Genomic DNA, 25526 nt, shown 5'->3' with positions numbered 1-25526 from the left:
AGGGAGGTGAACAATGTCAAAGTCGGCCAGATCCTGCAAGTCTTCGCATGCATGGACCCACTTACTCCTGCATCCTGATAGCGCAAGGGAGGGGTCTCATCCCCACCCTCAAGATGACAACATGGAAGTATAGACAGGTGAATTGACAAACTCTGGCCACACAGCAGTGAGTAGTAGTTGTGAGATTCATCCCATTCCAGGTGTGTTTGGCTCCAGAGCCCATGAATTCAGCTACACCATTGCACAGGAGGGAAAAGAGCAGGTTTAAAGAGGAAGAGGGGCTGGGCACGGTGGCTCATGCCTGTAATCCCAGCACTTTGGGAGGCCAAGGCAGGTAGATCACCTGAGCTCAGGAGTTTGAGACCAGCCTGGCCAACATGATAAAATCCTGTCTCTACTGAAAATACAAAAAATTAGCTGGGTGTGGTGGCGCACACCTGTAATCCCAGGTACTCAGGGAGACTGAGGCAAGAGGATCATTTGAACCCTGGAGATGGAGTTTGCAGTGAGCTGAGATTGTACCACTGCACTCCAGCCTGGGCAGCAAAGTGAGACTCAGTTTCGGGGAGAAAAAAAAATGGAAGAGAAGGATGCTAATTGGTGGCTCAGTTTTGGCCAGAATAAGTTGGAGGAACAGGTGTGGTTGGGTGTTGTAGGGCCACAGATATGGATGGATGGGACCGTACGTCATGGCATCTATGAGGTTACATAAGTACGTTTAGAACAGACTAGATGTGGAGTGAACTTTCTGTCAGCGTCTTGCTAACCAGGCCAAACTGATTTGTTTTTCCTTTGACTGCTTTAACCTGTTTGGATAGCCCCACGTGGCTGTTTTTCTTAGGAGTGAGCATCTGCTAACTTGCTGAGTTCTCTAGTAGAGGAGTGGTTCCCTTCACCCATGCATTAGACAGCCTGCACTAAAAGAAAGGCGTCCGGCTCTTCTCCGTGACTCTCGTACCTATTACTTTTCTTCTGGGGTTCTTCAACTGACCATTTCATTTTGGCTGAATTCTCCACTTTATGATTCTGAGAGACTTCAGCTGTGAAAGGGCTTCTTGTGAAGGTAGAAAGCATGCCACAAGGCCATGTCTTGACCCAAGTGTGACTTGTCACAGTTGATGCACACTTTTGAGTCTTATTTTTTCCTCCCACTCTTCCTCTTTAGATGGATTTGAAGACTGTGGTCCAGATTGCAACAACATGAGAGTAACGGCCTTCTTGGACGTTCCAGGCCAGGATAACCTGCCTCCGCTTACTCGCCTGGAGAAATATGCCTTCAGTGAGAACACCTTCAACCGGTAAGTCCAGCTAGGCCTGTGCAGTGTGTTGACAACTGTGTTGTGTGCTTTAAGCTGACAATTGGGGCCACTTCTCTGTGACAGCTTTGAGGAGACTTCATGGTTGTTGAGGTAGGTGGGATACAGATGGTCACCAGGATGCTGGGGTTGTGTCTGAATGGTACCATCTTATTAGGCTTTTTCATTATTTTTGTTATTGTTTTACTGACCACCTGGTAAGCCAGGAAGGAAATGGTGATGAATTTCATGGTGTTTAAGTGATGAGGATTGCTAACTGAGTTTCTTTCACATATGCAGTAATCAGAAAAGTCATGCATTCCTTAACTGAGAAGCACTAAGAAGCATCAGTTGGAAGCATTGTCTGCCTGCTTTGTTTTTTGACTGTACTGTGCATCAGGGACCTCGGTGGCAGTGTGTCATGCCATTCTCTATTATCACTGTGTATGGTGTTGGCAGGGTTCAACTCCAGGCTCACATTGGCTCGGCAGATGACCTTGATTCTTAATTTCTTGAAGAAACCAGAAACTAAGGCTTCTCTTTCCATTTACACTCTACCCAAACTTCTGTGAATCTGAAAGCATTCTCCTCTCCTTTCTCAGCTGAAAGTCTCTCTCCTCCTGTTCTGCCCTTTGACGGGCCGTCTGTCCTGGATCCCTCGCCTCCCTCAGGTTTGCCTTCTGTCCTCTGTTGTCCTTGCCTGTTACAGGTGCCTTTTCACACCACTTGCAACACTGGCTTGTCTCCTTCTAAACTGTCCTCTGAGCGTCCCTACTTTTGGCCTTCCCCATGTAGTCCCTAACTACACCACTGGTAAAGACTTGACGGTACTCACATAGACTCTTTCCTTACCTTCATTGACTCTGAATTTTAAAAATTACATTCTATTAAAAAGAAAAAGAAACAAGAAAAATTACATTCCATGCCAAATATAGGCTAAGCCCATTCATCTATTAAATCATAGCAAGCTCACAAGGATGTTACTGGATGAATCCATTTAATATTGCAGGTGAGTCCATTATTATTCTCCTTTTTTGCTAGGGAATGATGATATCCTGAATGATGTCTTTTTTTCTTTTTTGTCTTTCTAGTTTTGGTACAACTGCCAAATAATGTAATTTAATTTTGTTGTTTCTGGACTTTATATATGTGAAATCATACAGAATATGTTACTTTTATGGATTTTGCATATATTAATAGTTTGAATTTGTTCTTTTTGTAATAGTGTTCTTGAATATACTGACATTTATCCAACTACTCTTGTTTTGACGATTACAAGCAGTTTTCCTGTGAACAGTCTTGGAGCTGTATCTGGGGACACACAAGTTAGGCATTTCAGTAGGACATGTACTCAGGAAAGAGCTACTGTGTGACGGTGCATGCTTATCTTCTACTTTAGTAGACAATGCCAGTTTTCCAAAGTGGTTATGTCAATTTATACTCCTACCTTTGCCCTACTGTTTTTTTTTTGATACGGAGTCTCTCTTCTTCGCCCAGGCTGGAGTGCAGTGGTTCAAGCGATTCTTCTGCCATAGCCTCTCAAGTAGCTGGGAATACAGGTGCCCACCACCATGCCCTGCCAAGTTTTGTAGTTTTAGTAGAGATGAGGTTTTACTGTGTTGCCCAGGCTGGTCTCAAACTCCTGACCTCTGTTGATCCACCTGCCTCGGCCTCCCAGAGTGCTGGGATTACAGGTGTGAGCCACCATGCTTACCGGCCTTACCTTTGCCCTACATTTTATCTGCCAACTGGTATTGCCAGATTTTTGTATTTTAGCCAATCCAGTAGTTTGGTAGTATATTTAACGGTATCACTTTGTGATCTAAATTTTTATTTTCCTTACTATGAGTTTAAACACCTTTTCACATGTTTGTTGAACATTTGTGTTTCTTTTTTGTGAAGTGCCTGTTCAAATCTTTGGTTGAATTGGTAGGGAGAAGATGGGTTGTTTGTCTTTTTATTATTGATTTGTGGAAATTCTATGTGTATTCTAGATTTCAAACCTTTGTTAATTATGTATGATAAACATCTTTCAACTGGTGGCTTGTGTTTAAACTCCCTTTGTGGTATTCTTTTGGTGACCAGAAGCTATTCATTTTTTTTTTTTTTTTAGACTTGGGGTAACAAGGTAACAAGTCTTGCTCTGTTACCCAGCTAGAGTGCAGTGGTGCAGTTCGTAGCTGGAGCCTCAAACTCCTGGGCTCAAGAGATCCTCCTGCTTCAGCCTCCTGAGTAGCTGTGACTACAGGCACTTGCCCAGTGACTTTATTTTGCATAGAAACAGGGTCTCACTATGTTGTCTAGGCTGGTTTCAAAGTCCTGGCCTCAACAGTATGAGCACTGTGCCTGACACACAAGCTATTCAGTTTAATGTAGTTAAATTTATTGACATTTTCCTTTATACTTAGTGCATTTAGAAGCTTTTTTCTCTATTTCTTTATATTGCTTTAAAGCCTTTATTTTTTTTTCCTGTGAAAGAGATATACTATAGTTCTGTAATCTGTCTGAACTTAATTTTTCTTTATCATTTGAAAAATGACTCTAGTTTCATTTTTCTGATGTCACAGTGTCATTTATCAAAAGTGTGTTCTTTTCTCACTGCTCTGGAGTGCCACCTCTGTTATAGTCCAGCCTGTGTTTACAGTCTTTGTCTGGACTCTCTCTTCTCTTCCAGTGGTTCCCTCAGCCAATACTGCTTGTTTTGGTTACTGTAGTTTTATAGTAAGTCTTGATATTTGATATAACAAGTCTTCCCATCTTGTTTTTCTTTTTTGGCATGACTTGTTATTCTTGGTCCTTTGCATTACCATATAAATTTTAAATCCAGCTCACCAGATTCTAACAAAATAAAACAAAACAGAACATCTATTAGGATTTTGATTGGGTTTGCATTGAATCTATAGGTCAATTTGGAGAGTATTGCCCTTTTTGCAATATGTAGACTTCCAATCCATAAACATGGTGTATCTTTTCATTTATCTAGGTTTTCTTTAGTCTCCCAATGCAGTCTGGTCATTTTCTCTGCAGAAGTTTTGCGCTTTTTTTTGGTTGGACATTTTAAAGGAAATTTGAGACATCATATTTTATCCAGTTAAGAACTTAGAGCAAATCTAACTGTAATATCATCACATTTAACAAAATCAACAACAATGCTTTCCAGTTTACCATTCTATATCCTTAGGTACTTAAGAGGAAACTGTACAATATAAAATGCAGATGTTACAAAAGAAAAGCCAAAAAAACAAAGAAGCTGAACCAAGTTTTCCTGACTGTCTCAAAAATACCTTTTATGGTTGATTTGTTTGAATCATGATCCCAATAAGGTCTACACATTTCATTAGGTAGATATGTCTCTTAAATCTGTTTTTGTTTACAGTTTTTTTTTCCTTTTGATCTTAAACTTCTTTTAATCTCCAATGGTTCTCTCTTTCATCTTTCTCTATATCATCTATTTGTTGAAGGGGTTATTAGCTTAAAGAATTTTCCACATTCTCTATTTGGTGGTCATCATTCTCATAGTATCATTTGCCCTGTCTTTTCTGTAAACTGAAAACTACATTTGGAGAATTGATTATATTCTGCTTCAATTTTTTTAAAAACAAAACCTCATATGTTGTTTTGTCAAGTTCATATTACAAAACATTAAGAAACAATGTCTAGTTGTCGCACTTTTAGAGATTTTATATTGAGCAGTGGGCTCAGGTGTTTTGTTTTTTCATTATAAAATTCCTCACCAGTCTTTCTTCTGGTGATTTCAGGGTTCACAAATAATCATTGCTTAAGTCTGTTATTTCATTCTGGATTGGAAAACGGCAATTTCTTTTTTCTTTTTTTTTATTGTCTGTGAGATCTGTAGTGTGGCCCCATTTCCATCCTGTTATTTGTTATTTGTGCCTTGTTTCTTTTTTTTCCCCCGAGATAATTCTTACCAGAAGGTTATGAATTTCATTAGTTATTTCAAAGAATCAAGTTTTGGCTTTGTTTCCTGTTGTGTGTTTCTTTTCTATAATATAGTTCAGTAATATCTGCTCTAATCTGTATTATTTTTTTCTTGGGTTTTTTTTTTTTTTTTTACTTTTGGGATTTAATTGCTTTTCTTTTTCTTCAAGGATACTTAGTTTAATTTTTTTTTTTTTGTTTTTGGCTTTTCTTTTGTAACATCTGCATTTAATATTGTACAGTTTCCTCTTAGGTACTATCTTAGCTGAATCCTCAAGTTTCGATATATAACATTTTCATTATTTCTCAGCACAAGTATTTTTAAGTTAATAATGATTTCTCCTTTGATCATTTAGTAATTCAGAAGTGTGTTGTTGTATTTCCAGATATTTGAGGATTTTCCAGATATCTTTCTGTTATTCATTTGTAATTTAATTCTTTTGTGGTCAGAGAACATACTCTGTGTTTTTTCCCTTTTAAATTTGTTGAGATTTATTTTATGGCTCCGAATGTGTTCTATCTTAGTAAACTATTCCATGTCCACTTGAAAGGAATGTGCATTGCAATACACTACCATGTTTTTTGGGTATTTTATAAATTAGGTTAAGGGTAATACATGCTTACCTATTTTCTGTTTTACTTGTTCTGTCAATGACTAAGAGAAATGTTGTCACTTGCAACCACAATTGTGGATTTTCCTTTTAATTTTAGTTTTACCTATTTTACATATTTTGAAGTTTTCATGTTGGGTGCATACACATTTAGTATTGTTCTAGTTTGTTGAATAAATTGATTTCTTTTTTTTTGGAGACAGAGTCTTGCTCTATCCTCCAGGCTGGAGTGTAGTGGTGCGATCTTGGCTCACTGCAACCTCTGCCTCCCAGGTTCAAGTGATTCTCATGCCTCAGCCTCCTGAGTAGCTGGCATTACAGGTGAACGCCACCATGCCTGGCTAATTTTTGTATTTTTAGTAGAGAAGGGGTTTCATCATATTGACCATGTTGGTCTCCAGGCTGGTGTCGAACTCCTGACCTCAGTTGATCCACACACCTCAGCCTCCTAAAGTGCTAGAATGTAGGTGTGAGGCACTACGCTGGGCCTGATTTCTTAACACTGGATAATGTCCCTTTTTTCCCCTAGGAATATTCTCCTTTACTGAAGCTTACCGTGTCTGATATTAATATATACACTCCAGCTTTCTTTTGATTAATGTTTGTGTGGTGTACTTTTGTTCATACTTTTATTTTTAGCTTATCTATCTTTAAATTTAAAGTGTATTTATTATAGAAGGCATATAATTAAGTCTTGCTTTTTTATCTAATTGAATAATCTCTGCCTCTTAATTTGAATGTTTAAATCATTTCCATTTGATGTTACTATTGATGTGGTTTGTTTAAATCTACCATCTTAGTATTTTTTTTTTATTTGTCTCAACTATTCTTGTTTTCTGTTTTTCCTGCCTTAAAAAAAATCATTTTTTCCCCACTGTTGGCTTATTTGTTATACAGTACTTCTTCTTAAAAATTGTAATTGATTGTTCTAGGGATTACAGTATAATTTTTTCATTCATCATGACATATGTTCAAATAAAATGATACCACTTTGCATACTGTATAGTTGGAGATGTTGCATAAGAACCTCACAGCAGTGTTCTTCTGCTTCTCCTCCTCTGACTTTTGTGCTGTTATTTTCCTACATTTTACTTCTACACAATTCATACGTTTCAGAATACTTTTTACAATGTGTACTTCGTGTAGCAGCTATCTTAAGGCAATTACAAATAAGAAATAGATTTTTAAATATTCGCCATCTTTTTTTTTTTTTAACCATTTTTGATGTTTTTTGTTTTTTTTTTTTGGTAACCTGCCAATTTCTATTAGGTATCCTTTTTGCCTTAAGAACTTCTTTTGACAATTTTTGTTTTGTACAAGGCTGTTGTCAGTGAATTTTCTCAGCTTTTGTTTGTCTGAAAGAGTATTTCATTTCCATTCTTTCTTTAATTAACAGACTTTATTTTTGAGAGCATTTTAGATTTACAGAAAACTCAAGTGGAAGATACAGAAAGTTCCCACATTCCTTAGCTGCCCAGTGTGTCCAGCGTTTCCTCCAGACTTTTCCATACTGTTCGCACTTATCTTAAAGTCCTTGTCTCATCATTCCAACATCCAAGGTCTCTGCCGAACTTCTCATCTTCACACTCCTCATCTCTCTGGCTAGCCCCTTTGTGTTCTTCTGTGTTTCTGTCGTATTCTGTGAGTACTCTCTGTGGGTCCTGTTCCTACTGGTCATCCTAATTTTCTTGTCTACCTCCAGGCCTAGTTCGTAAAGCTCCTAAGAGCAGGGCCTGGACCTTGCTCATCCTGGTATTCCAAGCTTCTCACACTGAGTCTAGAGCTGGTTGGGTGAAACACATGATTGTAACCGAATGATTGGGGAAAGAAGGAACAAAGACATGGAGGGCTAATCCATGATTGGATTTCCAGGGAACATTGGTTATGTTGCCACGTATAATTAAGCCATCCTTTTTTTTTTTTTTTTTGAGATGGAGTCTCGCTCTGTTGCCCAAGCTGGAGTGCAGTGTCATGATCTCGGCTCACTGCAACCTCTGCCTCCTAAGTTCCAGTGATTCTTGTGCCTCAGCCTCCCGAGTAGCTAGGATTACAGGCACACACTACAATGCCCAGCTAAATTTTGTAGCTTTAGTAGAGATGGGGTTTCACCGTGTTGGCCAGGCTGGTCTTGAACTCATGACCTCAGGTGATCTGCTTGCCTTGGTCTCCCTGGCCATCCTTTTTATATTAAAAAAAAAAAAATTCACAAACATAATACATGCCCATTGAAATGTTTAACAACTTCAGGAATTTAAATAGAGTTTCCCTCCCTCCCCTACTACAACCTTGTGAAGTTTGATGAATATCCTTCTAGATTGTTTCCTAAATAAGTATATGTATATGTTTATGTGTACATGTATTGCACGTGTATACCTAAGTGTAATTTGTATTAAGAAATAGGCTCATGCCATATGCAAATTTTTCACCTCTTTTCGTTTAATGTATCATGGACATCTTTCTAACTTGGTACATATATAGAGATACTAAGACAATACAAATGGTTGCATGGTATGCCAGGATATAGATAGATCATAATTTATTTAAGCTTCTTTCTGTTCATTTGTCGTTGGCAGCTTCTTGCTTGTCTTGCAGTCCTAGTGGCTGGCACCACAGAGGACTTATGGTGTGCCGCTACCCTGCTTTGTGCTTGCTACATGTCATCTCACTGAGTTTCCCTGCACTCTTCTGAGTACAGGCATGGTTTGTCTCTCCAGAGGGCCAGTTTCTTCTTTCATCTTATTAACAAAGCTAACAAACAAGTGAGAAGTGTTGAGGCGACGCTTCTGGACTCTGCTCATCCACTGTGGGCTCTCCAGGTCATTGCAATATACAGCAGCCAGATTTTCCAAGGTGGTGGTTCCAATGCACCAATTTGTTTGAGTCTTTAGCTCTCTCCTGTTCTGTAGTAGAGTTGTCTCTGCTTTAGACGTCCTCTCTTATCCCTTTCCTCACTTTCTTTAAGAGGCCAAGTCCCTTGTGACCATTTGAGGCTGGATGCAAATTTCCCTATCTGTTCTATGGCCCTAGAAGCAGATTGGGGATCTTAGTTGCCTGATTTCCCAAGGGAAGTTGAATGAATGTGGTCCGGTGAAATGTAATTAGTGACTTTCTCTGCAGTGTCTTATTTTGACTTTCCCAAACCTCTTGGCTTCCAGATCTCGATCTTTCATCCCAAGGGTGATGTAAATCTCCCTGGGTACAGGCTTGAGTTGATGGATTTCTTCCGATAGTATCCTGGGCCAAAGGACTGAACCTTTGAATTCTACATTTTTAGTCTTTTTTTTTTTTCCCTGCAAGTCAGGGTGGGTTTTCAAAGTGAACTCTTCTGATGCATGCATGGCCAGAAATGACATGCATTGTTCCTGGATGGTCAGTTGCTCAGAGGAGTGGACAGAGGCAGTCGGGTCTCTTTCTACTTGATCAGAGAAAGCCTTCAGTAGCTCCAGTTCTTCTACTTGAACACAGAGGCCTCCAGATCACCCCAGGGCACTGCTGATGGCCCTGACTTTTTCCCTTATCAGTGTCTTTGTTTAAAGAACTTTTATTGAGGCATATTTTACATGTGATAAGCTTCACCCACTTTAATCGTTCACTTGGATGAATTTGGTAAACGTATACAGTCATCCAACCATTGTCACAGTGGAGTTCAAAAGTTTCAATCACCTGACAAGTGCCCTTATTTGCTCTTTTGCTGTCTGGCAGTCCCTCCCTCTGTGACCACCATGGGCCCAGGCAACCATTGACCTTGTTTCTGATGTTTTCAAAATATTTTGCCTTTTCTAGAATTTCATATAAATTCAGTCCTATGGGATATAATCTTACATGTCTGGCTTCTCTTCCTTAGCAAAATGCATTAGAAATTCATCCCTGTTGTTATCACTAGCTAATTCCTTTTTATTGCTGAGTATGCACAGATATTCTGTGTTTTGTATTGCATTCACCAGTTCAGGGAACACTGGGAGTTTTCCACTTCATGGCTGTTGTGAATGATGCCTATATGAACATTTTCATTCCACTTTGTGTGGACATAGGTTTTCGTCTCATATGGGCAAATGCCTAAGAGTGAAATTGCTGGGTTGGCTGGTCAGTGTATGTTTTAATTTTCAGAGGAATTGCCACACTGTTTTCCAAATTGCTTGTACTAATTTGCATTTCTACAAATGTCTGTGGATTCCTATTTCATCTCTTTGCCAGCACTTGGTATTGTCATGATAATTTTAGTTCTTCCAATAGTTGTAGTGTTACCTCATTGTAGCTTTTGCATTTTTGGCCTTGTGTTTTATTTTGTCTTTACATTTTTTATTTTGAAAAAATTTTAGGTTTACAGAAGTGTTGCAGAGATAGTACTGAGAGTTAGTTCCCTTATACCTTTTGCCGCCAAAGGATCTTAGACAATGTCTAGATATATTTTTGGTTGTCACATCTTGGGGCACCAGGGATGCTACTGACTTCTGTGGGTAGAGGCCAGGGATGCTACTAAACATCCTGCAATGCACCAGACAGCCCCTTGCCCCCAACAAAGACTTACCCACTCCAAAATATCAGTAGTGCCGAGGTCAGGAAACTGCTCTAATGTTTATGGCTTAAATAAGCATGACACATTTATCATAACAAGAAAGTAACATTGGCATTGGTACACTGTTACACTTACAGATTTCACTTGGAGTCTACATTTTCTCATTAATGTTCTTTTTCTGCTCCGGAATCCTATCCAGGGTGCTACATTACATTTACAGTTGCCATGTCTCCTTAGGCCCCTCCATCTGTGATGGAACGTTCTATCCTTGTCTTTCATGATCTTGACTTTTTTTTTTTTTTTTTGTGACAGAATCTCGCTTTGTAACCCAGGTTGGAGTGCAGTGGTGCAATTTCAGCTCCCTGCAACCTCTACCTCCTGGGTTTAAGTGATCCTCCCACCTCAGCCTCCTGAGTAGCTGGGGCTGCAGGTGCATGTCACCATGTCTTGCTAAGTTTTGTATTTTTTGTAGAGACAGAGTTTTACCATGTTGCTTAGGTTGGTCTCGAACTCATGGATTCAAGCAATCTGCCTGCCTTGGGCTCCCAAAGTGCTGGGATCACAGGTGTTAGCCACCGTGCTTGGTCCGTTTGTAGTTTTCTGAAGACTTGTGATGTTGAGAATTTTTTCTTGTATTTCTTGGCTGTTTGTACATTTTCTTTTGTGAAGTTGTTAAAATCTTTTGTTTTTTAAAAGAATAAAACAACTTTATTGAGATTTAGTTTGCTTACGGGTCATACATTTCACTGTTTTAAAGTGTATAAGTTGATGGTTTTTAGTATATTCACAGTTGTGCAACATTGCCACAATGAATTTTAAAGCATTTTTATCACCTCAATAAGAAATCTGGTTCCCATTAGCAACCACTACCCATTCCTCTCCAATCTGCCACTGCTAGGCAACCACTCAGCTACTTTGTGTCTCCACTGATTTGCCTAGTCCAGGCATTTTATAGAAATGTAATCATATAGTATGTCATCTTTTGTGACTGACTTCTTTCACTTAGCATGCTGTTTTCAGTGTTCATCCATGGTTTACTTGAGCCCAGGAGTTCAAGGCTGCAGCGAGCTACGATTGTGTCACTGCATTCTAGCCTGGGTGACAGAGTGAGACCCTGTGTTTTAAAAAAAAAAGCTACATCATGTTGTAGTATGCATCAGTACCTCATTCGTTTAATAATGTTCCATTGAATGGATACATAGTATTTTGATTATTCATTCATCAGTTGATATTTAGGTTGTTTCTACCTTTCGGTTATTAGTATTAATAATGTGCTGGAATCATTTATGAACACATATTATTTTAATTGGGATGTTTGTCTGCTTATTATTGAGTTATGAGAGTATAAGGATTATTTATATATTCTAGATACCAGTTTTGGTCAGATATTTTCTCCATTCTGTGGCTCATCATTTTTATTTTCTCAATTGTGTGATTTAGCGAGCAAAATTTTAAATTTTGATGAAGTCAAATTTATCAGTTTTTTCTTTTATGGTTTATATACTTTGGCTCCTGAGAAATCTTTGTCTAACCTAAGGTCACAAAGGTTTTTTTTTTCTTTTCAAGAAATTTTATGTTTTCGTTCTTACATTAGATATATGGTCTTTTGAATGAATTTTGGTGTATGTTGTGAAATGAGTCAGTGTTCTTTTCCGCCCCCCCAATATGACTATTTATTCTAGCACCACTTTTGGAAGATCTTCCCTGTTCATCTTTGTAAAAAAAAAAATCACTTGATATATGTGTGGGTTTGTTTCTGGACTTTGACATTGACTTTTGTCTATTTCTCCTTGCAGTTGTATTGTTTTTTGCTGCATGTATTTTGAAGCTCTATTATTAGGCATATATACATTTGAGATAATTATGTCTTCTTCATGAGTTTACCCCTTTATCATTATGAAATGACCTTTTTTTCCTTGGTGATATTCTTTGGTCCAAAATCTGTTTTGTCTGATGTTAGCATACTCCAGCTTTCTTTGGACTATTGTTATCATAATACATTTTTTAATTATTTATTTGCATCTGTATATTTAAAGTGTGTTTCTTATGAGTAATATGTAGCTGGGTCTTGTTTTTTATCCATTTTGTTAATCTTTTTCTAATTGGAACTTTTATATAATTGTTGATGTAGTTAGGCTTAAGTATATCATCTTGCTGTTTGTTTTCTATTTGTCACATCTGTTTTGTTCCCTTTTTGTTCTTTATCTGCTTTCTCTTGAGTTAATTGAACTTTTTTGTGATTTTAGTTTGATTTTTAAATAGTTTATTAGTTATAATTCATTGTTTTTTTCATTTTTGTGGTTGCCTTAGCATTTGTGGTATGTCTATTTAACTTACCATGGTCTACCTTCCGGTATTTTACCACTTCATGTATAGTATAAAGACCTTATCATAGTATGCCCTTTTTTCCCCTCTCCTGGTCTTTGTTATTTTTGTCATGTATTTTACTATATATGTGTTATAAATCCACAGTAATTAAATGCTATTTTTAACTTAGTTTATTATTTCTTAAAGAGATTTAAATAATAAAAGTTTATATATATATACATATTTATTTATTTATGTAGTTATTACTTCTGGTGCTCTTTATTCCTTTCTGTATATTCAGATTTCCATCTGGTGTCATTTTCTTTCTGCCTGAAGGGTTTTCTTTATCATTTCTTATAGTTCAATCTGCTGGTGATAGATTTTTTGGATGTCTAAAAGAATTTTTTATTCATTTTTAATTTCCTGTCTTTGGGTAGTCCAGAGCTAGCCACAGTTCACAGTGGCCTCCTGGGCATGTGGGTCCACTCTTAGGGAAGGCCCCACACCTTAGGGTGTCCCCTACCCCTGCCCTGCTTCATTGATCAGTGTATTGATGGAATTAGCTGTTGGAGAGATTTTGACGTTTCTTCTCAGTAGGCCTTCTGTAGCTCTGGCTCAGATCATGCTTAGGATGGGACATGGTCACTTGGTCCTGCAATGACAGTCATGTTGTCTCCCCCCATGGCCAGAGCTTCCTCTGTATAGAACGGCGTGGTGCCTGTCATACCTCTATTGCTTGCCGTCTTGTGGTGGGACTTTCCTGAGTTGAGTTTTGGCCTGCTCCTCAGCCTCAGGCTGACTTACTGTTCTCCTGTCCATTGCTCAGGCTGGTGGACTGTGGTGACTTCGCTTTCCTTTTGGTGGCTGCCACTTCTGACTTTATCTTGGTTCTCTTGACCAGTTCTGCCTATAGTGGGATGCAGTCTCTCCAGCTCCTCCTTTCCTTACTCCCATCTATAGGTCCTTCTCGTTTTATAGGTTTTATGGTTAATCAGCACAGGGAGGTAAGAAAGTAAAAATAATAAATGTAGAGAAATGTCTGAATTTAAAAAACTCTCTCAAGGCTTTCTGAGAGAATTTCTGCAGAATTTCTAGTCTGCACTTCCTCATTCAGTCACTGAGAGGCCGTCAGATGCCTCTTTGGGCCTTTCTCTTCTGCATTTATTGATTCTTTAGTTCCCTTTAACTGTCTTGGGCTTTTCTTCCAAGCCTATGTTGGCCTGAGGAACCAGTCAGAAAATAAGAAAAGGGTTTTCCCTTATTCTCAAGTGGACATTTTCAAGCTCTGATGACTGCCAGACTAGAAGATGGGGGCCTCCTTGCCTGTAGGACTCTGGCCTGCATTGGAACGGCCGTCTTTGGGTATTCCCGGGTAGTCTCCGTCCTCCTGGACACAGGTTGCTCAGTTTGTCTTGCGTCAAGGTGCATTTACCTGCTCTTAGCACAATGCCTGGAACCTTGTGGCCCTCAGTCAGTATGGCCCAAATAACCATATGCGTTGTTTTTGTCTCCATAGGCAGATTATTGCCAGAGGGCTGCTTGATATCTTCCGGGACTTCAGTAACAATGAAGAGGACTTCCTAACAGTAATGGAGATTGTGGTCAGATTGTCAGAAGATGCAGGTTTGTATAAGTATTGTATAATTTTATTTTTTACTTATGAATTTTTAAGAAATTATATATAACCAATAATAGCTAATTTTTTTTAAAAAAACTGTTTATTAATCAATAAACAGTTGTAATTAATAACTTTTAAGCAATTTCTAACCACAAATGGATTTTGTCATGAAGAATGGGTGTCTTAGTTGAATTTTGACTGAAATTTTCTTACATTTAGAAAATTAGAATGATTAATGGCTGTGAATACTGTTTGCCTTGGCATTTAGGCCTTTTGTATTTCTTGAGTTTTGCCAGACTATTGGTTGCTAAGAAATACCAAATCAAAAGAAGCCTCGAAAATCCCAGTCGTTAGTTTCCCTCAAGGGGAATCTTGAGTTTTCTTTCTCATTCTACCTCTCCATGATTGGTGTTCTGGAAGAAAAGCGCGTTGCTGTATGGCAGACACGATGGTGTTGTCTTCCCCCGCCCCAGTAGAGATGAGTTAGATGGGTGAGTGGTGGGGCTGCTGGTACTGAGAGCTGTGCTGCAGGCCCTCCTCCCTACAGGATGAATGATGAGAACTTCAGAAAGTTTCAGGACTCTCAGGCTTTAGAATTTGATCATTTTAACTGAAAATAGAAAAATAAGACTTCCGTATTAGCTCCCATGTTAGTTTAAAATATTCATATGAATATAACACAATGCTTTTAAAAAGGCCCAAGTGGATGTTTTGCATCTTTAAATGGATTCTCTTTGTAAATGAGTCACCATTTACAGTGCTGTAGCAATTATATATTTGTGTTAAATTTAATGTGGTATATTGGAGCTAGAGCCGCTCTTTCGTTTAATGCTTTGCCTTAGAAATAATTGGGATGCGTGGATTGTAGGGGAGTGCATTTATGAAAAAATTATTTATAATGTATACATTCTGGCTAGAATTTAAATAAGCACAACCCATAGGTCTGGCATATAAGCCATTAGTTATAATGGCTTTTGGACGCTGGCCCAGCATGCAGACTTCTTGCTCCCTCCTCAATTTATATATGGCTTGTTATAATAGAGTTGTCATTCTCTCTTCTTTTTATGTTTTTATATTGCTGTATAGCTCATTAGCTTTTTAAGCCTGTCTGTAGCATAAATACTCTAAACGGGAAATGATTTTTAAACTGCATTTGTCTAATTTCTTTGATGAAGTATTTTAGTAAGAAAAGCTAGGAACTATCAGTATATACTATGTAAGATGCTTGGCTTATTCTTTAATTTTTCTAAATTTTTTGTTGCTGCAGAGCCCACAGTGCGGACTGAGCTGATGGAACAGATTCCTCCTATTGCCATGTTTTTACAAGAAAACAGATCGAATTTTCCAGTGGTGCTCTCTGAATATCTCATACCTATTGTGGTGAGGTACCTCACAGATCCAAACATTCAGGTTTGAAAAATTATAACCTTAAGATTTCTTTAGCAAATGCTCTTTAGTCTCGTTTTAGCTGATATTCATAATTCAAAAAACAGTTTCTTAGAGTTAAGTGATTTGAGAACAAAAGATCTATCTGTGTACAGTTCCTCTAGTCATGTAGGAAGATAGCACTCATTCTTATCATGAAATCTTTCTTCTTTTTCTTTAACATTTTACTGTGGAAATTTTCAAACACACATAACAGTAGAGAGAATATGAAAATGAATGCCTTTGTGCCCTACACCTGGTATCAACCATCATTAACATTTGACCTGGCCAGGCGCAATGGCATACGCCTGTAACCCCAGCACTTTGGGATGCTGAAGCAGGTGGATCACCTGAGGTCAGGAGTTCAAGACCAGCCTGGCCAACATGGTGAAACCCTGTCCCTACTAAAAATACAAAAATCAGCTGGGCGTGGTGGCATGTGCCTGTAGTCCCAGCTACTCGTGAGGCTGAGGCAGGAGCATTGCTTGAACCTGGGATGTGGAGATTGTAGTGAGCCAAGATCATGTCACTGCCCTCCACCTTGGGCGACGCAGTGAGACTCTGTCTCAAAAGAAAATAAAAAAGCATTTGATCAATCTTTTTTCATTTATCTTGCCCAGATAAAATCCAATCCAGACAAAAGAATTTGCAGACACCATCTCATTTCAGCTGTAAATACTTTTTAGTATTATTCTCTACGAAATAGACTCTTTTTAAAAAACATAATGATAATTTCATTAATGCAAATATAAAAATTGTCAGTAGTTATCTAACATCATCTAATGTCTAGTCATTGGTCCAATTTCCTAGTTTTCTCATAGGTATTTTTTTTTGCACAGAGGCTGTTCAAACCAGAATACAAACAAGGTTCACACATTGAATCTAGGTGATACAGGTCTCTTAGATCTTTTAAAATTTATAATGTTGTCCCTCCCCACATTTTTCCCTTGCTATTTGTTGAGGAAGCCAGGTCATTAGTGTTATAGAATTGCCTATATTTGGGATATGGTTCATTGCATCTCTGTAGTGTTCAGATGTTGCTCTACTCCAGGCATTTCTTATAAACTAGTAGCTAAGTTGGAAGCTCAACTAGACTTAGATTTTCTAGTTTAGAGAGAATACTTTGTAGATGGTTTGTGTTTTCCTGCTACATCGAATCAGGGGGCACAAAAGCTCTGGATGGTTATCTTTTCCTAATGCTGAATTTGGCCACCTTTTCTGTAAAGTTCCCCATCATTGTATGAGCAACCATTGGTGATCGCTGCCCTGATCGAGTATCTCATTAGAGGCTGTAAATTCTGACATACTAATTCCAACATTTCTTTTTAGTTTAATAGCTGGAGTTGTTCTGTAAAAACTTCCTCTATCAACTATTTGATAGTTCTGAAAACCTGTTTGAGTAGGAAAGACAGAATAAATGCTTTATTTTATGCCTTTGTTTACTAGTTCCCAGAATCATTGTTGGCATGTTAATAATCTACAAAGGTTGCCAGTTAGGTTTTAAAACTTTGTTTGAGTGTTGTTAGGAACTCCTGCATTTTAACACAGTAGATATGTTTCAATCTGTTGTAGTACTTATTCTTTTTGATGATCAAGTTGTTCCAGCTTTGACCAGTTGTAGCCCTTCAAGTTATTTACAGAATGTTTTTAAATACGACCCAGTACACTGTGATATTGCATCTCTCCCTGGGATCAACCATTTCTTCAAGAACCCAGGTTCCTTTATGAGGCAAATAATAAGAAAACGGAATGTGGGTACTGGGGGGCACTCGTTGCTTCTAGTGACAGAACAATTTTTTCAAAGATAAAAATTCTTCAAGTTTATCTTGATATTTCCAACTCAAATTTAGCATTATAGGGGTTTTACTTCTTTGATTTTATAGTTGTATCTTTTTTCACTTGTGTGATCTAAATTCTGCTTCTTGATGTCATTAGCATACATGTATATGTCTGTGTATCCAAAATAAAAATCCTAGTATTACAATATGATGGGGTTACTGAACATAGCTTAAGACTTCTTCGTAATTCCTTTTTTTTAGGCCATATCCTTCTAGAGGTGCCCAGTCATATTCGTGTTACTGTGTTTTAAAGTCACTTGCATTAATCCTTCTCTTTGTGGTTAAGCCACCAACCTGATATATAGTTATTCTCATTTCTTTTTTTTTATTTTTAGGAATTGCTTTAGCTTGTACATTTTGATTTATAATTATTTAAAATGTTTACTTGATTGCAAAGTCAAAACTGTAAAACAAAGCACGTTCAGAGAAGTCTGACTTCTATCTCTGGTCCCCATGTCTTCTCCCTCCCCTTTAGGTAACGTTTCTTTTAGTTTTTTCTTCATTCCTAAAACACATGTGCACACACAGATAAACAACTGAGATGATTCCTTGCATTCTGCACGGCTGTGCCCCTTTCTCGGGTGCGGGGAGCTCCCTCTTCCTGCCTCCCTGTGCCGTGTGCTCTGAGTACCCCGAGAGCAGGTGCCAGCATCTGCAGCGTCCTCACTCCTTTCCTTGCAGTGCAGTACAGTACTCCACTGGGGGAACAGAGCAGAGCTTATTGATGGACATTTGGGCTATTTCCAGACTTTCGGCACTTTAAAATGGCTGCAGTGAATAGACTTGCATCATTTCTATTTGGGCTAGTGTATTTGGGGATGGCTTTCCACAAGGATAAATTTATTTTATTTTTAACGATATACCATGTTTTCACTAACATTATTTTCAAGAGATTCTAAAATTTATTTCTCCCTTGATCCAAGCATTTTCAAAGGAACAAGTACTCATTTTTAACTGGTAAGCAGTGTGACAGCATTAAGCGGAGTTTTCAAATAAGGAAAAAAGTCCTCCTGTTTCTACTGTTCTAACAGTTGGTATTTTGATTATTTTTGCATTTTCCTCTCTAGATGCCAACGTTCTTTTCCACATAGGTCTAATCATAATGTGATACAACTTCTCCATTCATTCATTTATTCAGACAGTTTCTTAGTGCCCATTATGAGCCAAGCACAATGCTTCATGCCTGGGGATAGGGAGCTGAGCAGTACGGATTTTCTGCCCTCAGAAAGCCGCATCATAGACGCAGTAAAACACTGTTTCCTCATCATTGTCATATTTTTAATTTTGTTGAATACTTATATTTCATTCAGGTTGTGTATGTGTGTGTGTGTGTGTGTGTGTGTGTATTGTAGATGCATTGAGCATCGGAAGGGATGTGTTTTTGTTCTTTTATTGGCTTTTCCTTTGGGTTCATTCTTGAAAATGAGAGTACACTGGGTCAGGAGGTTTGACATTTCTTGACCTTTGTCCAATAGCACTGCCGTATCTTCTCTTCCAGAACGGCAGAGGCAGGAAGCTGGTTTTGACCCCAGGATCTAGCATGGTGCCTAACACCCATTCTGTGTTTGCTGAAGAGTCTTATTCATGGCCTCAGTGAGTATGCCTATGGTCAGCCCAAGCTGTGTCTGCACCCAGCCTCCCCTGCACCCGAGTTGCTGCCCGCCTTCCAGTGCTTCCAGATCTGCCGCACCTCTGCATGCGCACTTCCACTCCAACCACAGCTTGCCCTCCTTTCTTTGCTCCCCCACCCTGGGCTTTCCTGCCCCAGCAGCCTCTGGCTCTGTAGCCACTATCGCCTGCCTGCATTTACTTCCTGTTGTTCCTCAGCGGCTCCCTCTCTCGTCCCACCCTTTCAAGCCCGTCCATGCCATCACCCTCTATTTACTTGTCCTTTTGATACTGCTTCTGCCGCACTGGCTGTGCCTGTCCTCCCCAGCCCCTCGGCTTCCTCCACTGCTGGTAGCCGAGCTTGGCAGAGGGAGTCCCGTCATGCATTGATTGGTGCCGTTGCAAATTTATGGGTTCCAGTCGCCGCTGGGCTTGAAGCGTTGCTTGGCAGTCCTTTCCCTTGTCCCTCATCAGCTGCATTTCCCATTATCCTTGGCAGTTCTCTTAGAACTTTGCCACTTTCATCAGGCCTCCTCCCCTCTCCCTTCCTCGTGCCAAGCAGGTGACCTTGCCTTTTACATCGCAAAATAGAGACCTTCAATCTTCATCCCCTTCTCCATGCAGGGAACCACCACCTACTTCACAAACTCCCCAGAGCCGCCACCCATGAACTGACAAGTCCTTTGCCCTCACCTCCTCCATCCAGTTAGAGCCAGCCCTGTCTCCTTTGTTTCCATCAAAAGTACCTAACCCCTTGAGGGCATCTCTCCTATTCATTCCCACCATTTGTAAACAGAAAAGTGCAGAAATTCTTTCTCACTGAACTCTGGTTCTCTGAGGCACAGCCTAGACTTCTTTCCTGGCACCTGTCTCTTTCTGCCCTTGACTCTGCTGGCATCTGCCTGTCCCTTCTGTTCTTACGATTCTGACCATCTTGCCCTTCCCAAATGCCCCCTCCTCTCTTCTGTCAGTCTCTGTCTTCCTTTAACAGATGCGGACTCTTGGACATCCACAGTGGGGGCCCCTGAGAACACCTAAAGGTCCCTAATTAGGATTCTTAATTTAGCAAAGACAAAGATTCTTGTGCATGTGGGGATGGGATGGGTGTGCTGGGTCCCAGGCAGCATCTGCCTCAGTAGGCCAGCTGGCCCTACTCTGTTTATCAGCAAGTACTTTTCATGGTCACTGAACTTGTGAGGCATGAAATTCACAACGTTGAGGGTAATATCGATGCTATTGCCAGGACTGCTGCCACCGATACAGCTCCCCTTTGTTGAGTTGTCTCTGTGCTCTAGGGCTGTGCTTCAGGACTAGCTTGGCTTATCTCCTCTCCTCTTCTTTACCCCTCTGTGAAGTATGGGTGAATTGCTAGTTAAATGGAGAGGTGTGGTTGTGGGTGCTGAGCAGCAGCTGGGCTGGAGAAGGCAGGAGGCTGGATGTCTGGTTTCTTGAGTCTGTCTGCTGTGTACTGTGGGACTGGAAGCTCTTCTAAATGTTGTAAGCTGAAGTGTTTCTTGCCTTCTTGAGTGAGAGCCCAGGATTGTATTTTGTCAGCTTTGGTGACCTAGCACAGGATCTGGCACCTGGTAGTTATTTTTTTCAGTAAAGATTTGTAGAACTGAATTAGCTGCACATGCTGTTTGATAATGAAGCCAGATTTCTTCAGTGCTCCTGAGCTCCTCCCCTCTGTCTCCAGTTGACTCGAAATGTTACTGCCAGGATGATCTTTCTGAAATACTGTTTTCATCTGTCGCCTGGTCAGAAGTGTTAATGTCATATTGCCTCTGTGGCTTGAGTCTTTTATAACCTTTGATAACCTGCTGTAGACTGATCATCTGTGACTCATCTGTACACTTCTGGCTCCCATTATTATTTTTCTGCCTTTTAATCACTGTGGTGAATTGCATATTTCATTATTTTATCTATCAATTGGAATTTTATGTGCTTTCATTTCCCCAAAAATGTCCTTAAGCTTCTTTGGACCCCTCTGAGTGCCAGTGCTTGCTCATTCCCATACAGACTGCAAAGAACAAGAGCTCCTCAGCCTTCTTCTGTGGACTGGGGAGGCTTTGTTTTCTGTGGGAGCATCCCCCTTTGTCTGTGGCTGTTGCTTCGGCTCCTTCCCTGTGTGTTCCGTTGTACCAGACATAATTCCCATCTCATGTGTGGCATGCCAGGGTTCACAAAGTTGCAGAAGATGCTGCAGTGTTTTCCTGTCTCTTTGCCTACAAAGGAGAAAAGGCGAGAAGTCATCCATTCATTCAACAGATCCTTACAGAATGCAAAATTTTATGCCACAGGCTACAAGGTCCTGAGGGTGCACTGGAGGACAAAGGCCAAATCAGATGTGGTACCTGCCTTCTGAGTTCACTCTCTGCAACAAGAGAGACAGGTGGCAATTATGAAATCATACAGAAAAAAAGCCTCTATATGTTTGTATGTATGTAAATGCAGAAATCTGGAACAAGAGCTGTGGAGGAAAAAGTCCAGGGCACTAGTCAAGTGTTGTTTGGGGACCTGCTCAAACAGGGTCCAGGAGCAGAGGGACTTTGGGCTGGAGCAGAGGAATGGTAGCCAGTCAGGTAGAGGGAGTGGCCTATTCAAAGACCTCAGGCAGGAGGGGCAACAGAAGGCAGGAAGATCCAGTGCCCTTCAATATGTTTAGCTGGGGAGGTAGGCAGGGGTTGGCTGGGCCACACCTGCTCTGTGGGGTTAGTCTTGATCCTGAGGGTACTTCTGCTCACTTGTGCTTCATCTTCTGCCTTTTTTTCCCTTCTAGGTTAGAAAATCAAGTCAGGAAGTACTCTTGATTCTTCTGGAACAAGACCTTATTTTCCAGCATGATATTGAAAACACAGTATGTCCCATTTTGCTGCAGCTCTCTGCCCTGGACAGTGATGATGAATATAAAGCAGAAGCCGTGAGCGTAAGTGTGTCCAGGGAATGACTGCCCAGCACCTGTGGGCACTGTCCCATAAGTTCACTTATACCTCACTTGAAGTGTTACACGTGTTTGATTTTGGTCAGCACTATTCTCATGAACAAGGTAGGCAGTTACTCGACCTAGGTTGGAGAAAGCTCACAGTTCAGCTCTGAGCATGTTTTGGAAGTGAGCATACTTATAGCACCAATTGTTTTAAGAAGAAAAGGCTTGAGAAATCAGAGTGATGTGGGCTTAGCAGCAGTAGCTGGCTTAGATTTCTGTTGGACAAGATGCTGAGATTTATAGGGAAATCCTTGAACCTGGACCATTGGCTTTCTTTCTCAAAGTAGGTACCCTAGTATGGTATGTGACATAATTGCAGGTAGTACTTAGACAATTGAGAAGAAAATTTAGTAGACTTGTATGTCTATAGATTAGATAGGTATGTAAGCAAGTTAAGAAGAGTCACTATGAAGAATGCAGATGTGGCCAAACCTTTACAGGTGTTTGGGAGATGCTGTGTTAAAGTATTTGTGCTTCTGTCAGTCAGAGATGTGCAGGGAAAGGAATGGCATAAATTCTCAGTGTCTTCTAGTTAATAGTGTGGTATCCTTGGGTTTGCAAGATTCTGTGCCCATTGTTAAATGATTATACTGTGGGGACTTTCTACTCGCTTCTAGAGCCCTTGTTCACAAACCAACGGTTGATGAGCCAGTGCTGGCTTTTCCTGTCTCAGGTCCAGATGCCTCCGTTTGTCCTCACGCCTTTTCCTTTGTGGCTCAAGGGGAGGTCACCATGGGCCATCTTGTTTTATCTGGCTGTTGCTCCTCCACTGACCCATGCAAATGATGCTGTATGGCATGACCCTTTCTGTTTGCCTTATATAAGCAAATAGCTCCAGGATGATTTCAGCATTTTGGGAAATTTTTGTCCATAAAAGATGTAAAAACTCATAAGCATTCATTATGAGTATAATAAAATACATAGACAATAGTTGTTTTCCTGTTTGGGAAACAGTGACGTTAGAGAAAGGAATTATTTTCTTTTTTAAAGTGCAGAGACATTATACGCCATGGAGCTAAAAAATTATATTACAGCATCAGAACATTTGGCAATTATTCTTCATTTATGTAAAAGTTTTCTTCAACTATGCGTTAAAGGTCTGGCTTTTGAAACTAATTTAATTTTTTGCATATTCCATATGTTTATAAGATGAATCAGGCTGAAGAATAATTGATTATTAAGATTCAAATTCTCCAGGGTTCTTTTATAAATTTCAAGTTTCTCTATAAGAAATTAAATTTATTTTGCAAAATGAACCTGGATAATATCATTTAGTTGGGGTATTTGGCAGTTGAGCAGTGAACTTTGCCAACTAGATCTTCTTTTTCATTTGGAAGTTGGTTAGGCGAGTTTCCAAGGTTACGACTGACAACCAAATATCTTATCCCTAAAGACTGATAATACCATGAAAAATAATGCTAAAGGCATTTTTGCATGATTTTTATTTTGTTTTCTTTCCAAATACTCCATTCTTGTCAGCAATCTTCTTCTTCTTCATTTTTTTGGTAGAAATATTTGAAAAATATAACAAGCCTTCAAAAAGCTATCTCCACAAATCACTTGCAGAACAAATTAGTTCACAGAAATTGTATTTTTCATTCCAAGTGAGATGCTGGTGTCATTACTTGAATGGATATTATTTGAACTGTGGCTGTAATAACAGAAGTGATCTTGAGCCTCCCACCCACCATGGCCCAGGCTGAGTGCTTGTCTGTTTCTCCCCGGTGTTCCTGCAGGACCTCTGCTTCTCTTCCCGTAAACATCTGATGGGAGTGAACATGAGATGTCTTGTTGGGCCCACGTGTGCTTTGCTCCAGTTATTTCCCCAGACCCTGGAGGCCAAGGGGCCTTGTGGGGGGACCTGACCCTTGAGTGCCAGAGAGCTGTGGAACACAGTCTCTTCTTTTTAGCTAGTAAATGATGATGTAGGTGGAGTAAATTACAGTGTGGGTGTCATCCAAAGAAGAGAAGGTCACCTGTGTGCTTTGTAGAGCTCCTCTAGGAAGGCAGGGTTTTGATTTAGCTGGTCTGTGGGTGATTCCCCAAACATTGCAGGTGCCAGTGTGTATCTATTAGGAGGTGTTTCGGGGAGCTGTCAGCTAAAAGGGTGATAGATGAGGAAAGAAGCAAATTGGGCTGGTCGGATATCCTCTGTGTTTTGGGGCTCTCTTTGCAGCCAGATGGTGTGAATATTGCTACATCTGTACTGTACATAAACACACGCCTACTCAGAGCAGTGCCATTTTGAAGGAAGTGCCTCTGTTCCCAAAGAGACTGCACGTCTTCATGGACAAAATACATCTGTTCATTTGACTTTTCACTCTCATTAGAACTTACAGTTAGTTGATTCTGATGCTAACAACTCTAGTGCATGTATGATTGGGAAAATCAAAGATAACCAACTACATGTGTCCTGGGCATTTTAAATTGAGTTATGCAGGACAGCTTACATCTTGGGACATGGGTATATGGAATCCTGGGAAGGGAAATGTATGTGCATCTTTATGAAGTCTTTCTAGAAACTCTGTGCAATGTTAGTGACTCTGTCCTTGATACAGGCAGAACAGTTGACTCTGTCTGTTTTCTGTCACTTAGCAGTTGCGTTGTGAAGTTCTGTTTGTTTGTCTATGTCTCCCTCAAGATGGTGAGCTTCTAAAACACCAGGCTGCAGTATCTTTGTACCATTGGCAGCCAGCACAGTGCCAGGCCCAGAGTCAGTACTAAATAAATGTTAGTTGTTGGATGAATGAATCGGTAAAAACGGCAAGAGCTGTATCTTGTAATTATATCTAGACAGGATAAACAGGCCACCGGAGACCAATTATAATTCCTCTTGCTTGCAGGGACACCATTAGCATTCCGAGATTATAACTCATTGTCAGAAGCCTATTTTTCTCTCTCAACACATTTTCACATTAAGGCTTCCTCATTTTTTGTCATCATTTCTATTTTTAAGCTCGTTTTTATTTGTGCATTTATTTAAGAAGAATGTTGTAGTTATGTGCTGTAAAGAATAGTTGGCTCCAAGCAACTAAGTGAAGATCGTCATTCCATACAAGTGGTTCCCAGGGCCACGGGAATATCATTTCTTGTCACTTGGTGTGCTGACACTTAATGACTCTGGATTTGTTTTATACTGTATAGTAATAAGGTTGTGCAGGTGTGGCAGATGGAGAGGGGTGGATGGAGATATTCGCAGTGCTTTAGTTGCCTGTCACCCTGGATACAGAAGCCTCACATCCTCATTTATTGTGGCTGTCACTTTGTGCCACTCCGCTAAGCATCACATCAGAAACACGTGTCCTCTATGTTCTGAGGACACAAACCTTTTCCTTATTTGTGTTATGGGCTAGTTTCCCCTTCGCCCCGCCCCCTTTGGTTTT

General features: G+C 39.9%; 1 protein-coding gene across 1 annotated transcript in view; it reads left to right on the top strand.

Annotated features, from left to right (window-relative positions):
• LOC105727559 (serine/threonine-protein phosphatase 4 regulatory subunit 1-like) overlaps positions 1 to 25526 on the top strand; it is a 78704-nt gene that overhangs the window by 24057 nt on the left and 29121 nt on the right. The window contains exons 3-6 of the mRNA XM_064382546.1: positions 1166 to 1298; positions 14185 to 14291; positions 15554 to 15696; positions 21937 to 22083. Coding sequence (XP_064238616.1) covers positions 1166 to 1298; positions 14185 to 14291; positions 15554 to 15696; positions 21937 to 22083 — 530 coding nt within the window. The remainder of the gene's footprint in view (positions 1 to 1165; positions 1299 to 14184; positions 14292 to 15553; positions 15697 to 21936; positions 22084 to 25526) is intronic.

The sequence above is a fragment of the Aotus nancymaae genome, unplaced genomic scaffold (assembly GCF_030222135.1).
Source record: "Aotus nancymaae isolate 86718 unplaced genomic scaffold, 86718_ANA_hifiasm-v0.15.2.pri h1tg000029l, whole genome shotgun sequence".
NCBI classification, from domain to species: domain Eukaryota; kingdom Metazoa; phylum Chordata; class Mammalia; order Primates; family Aotidae; genus Aotus; species Aotus nancymaae.
The sequence above is the reverse complement of the archived record's forward strand: the minus strand, read 5'-3'. Positions and strand labels throughout refer to the sequence as shown.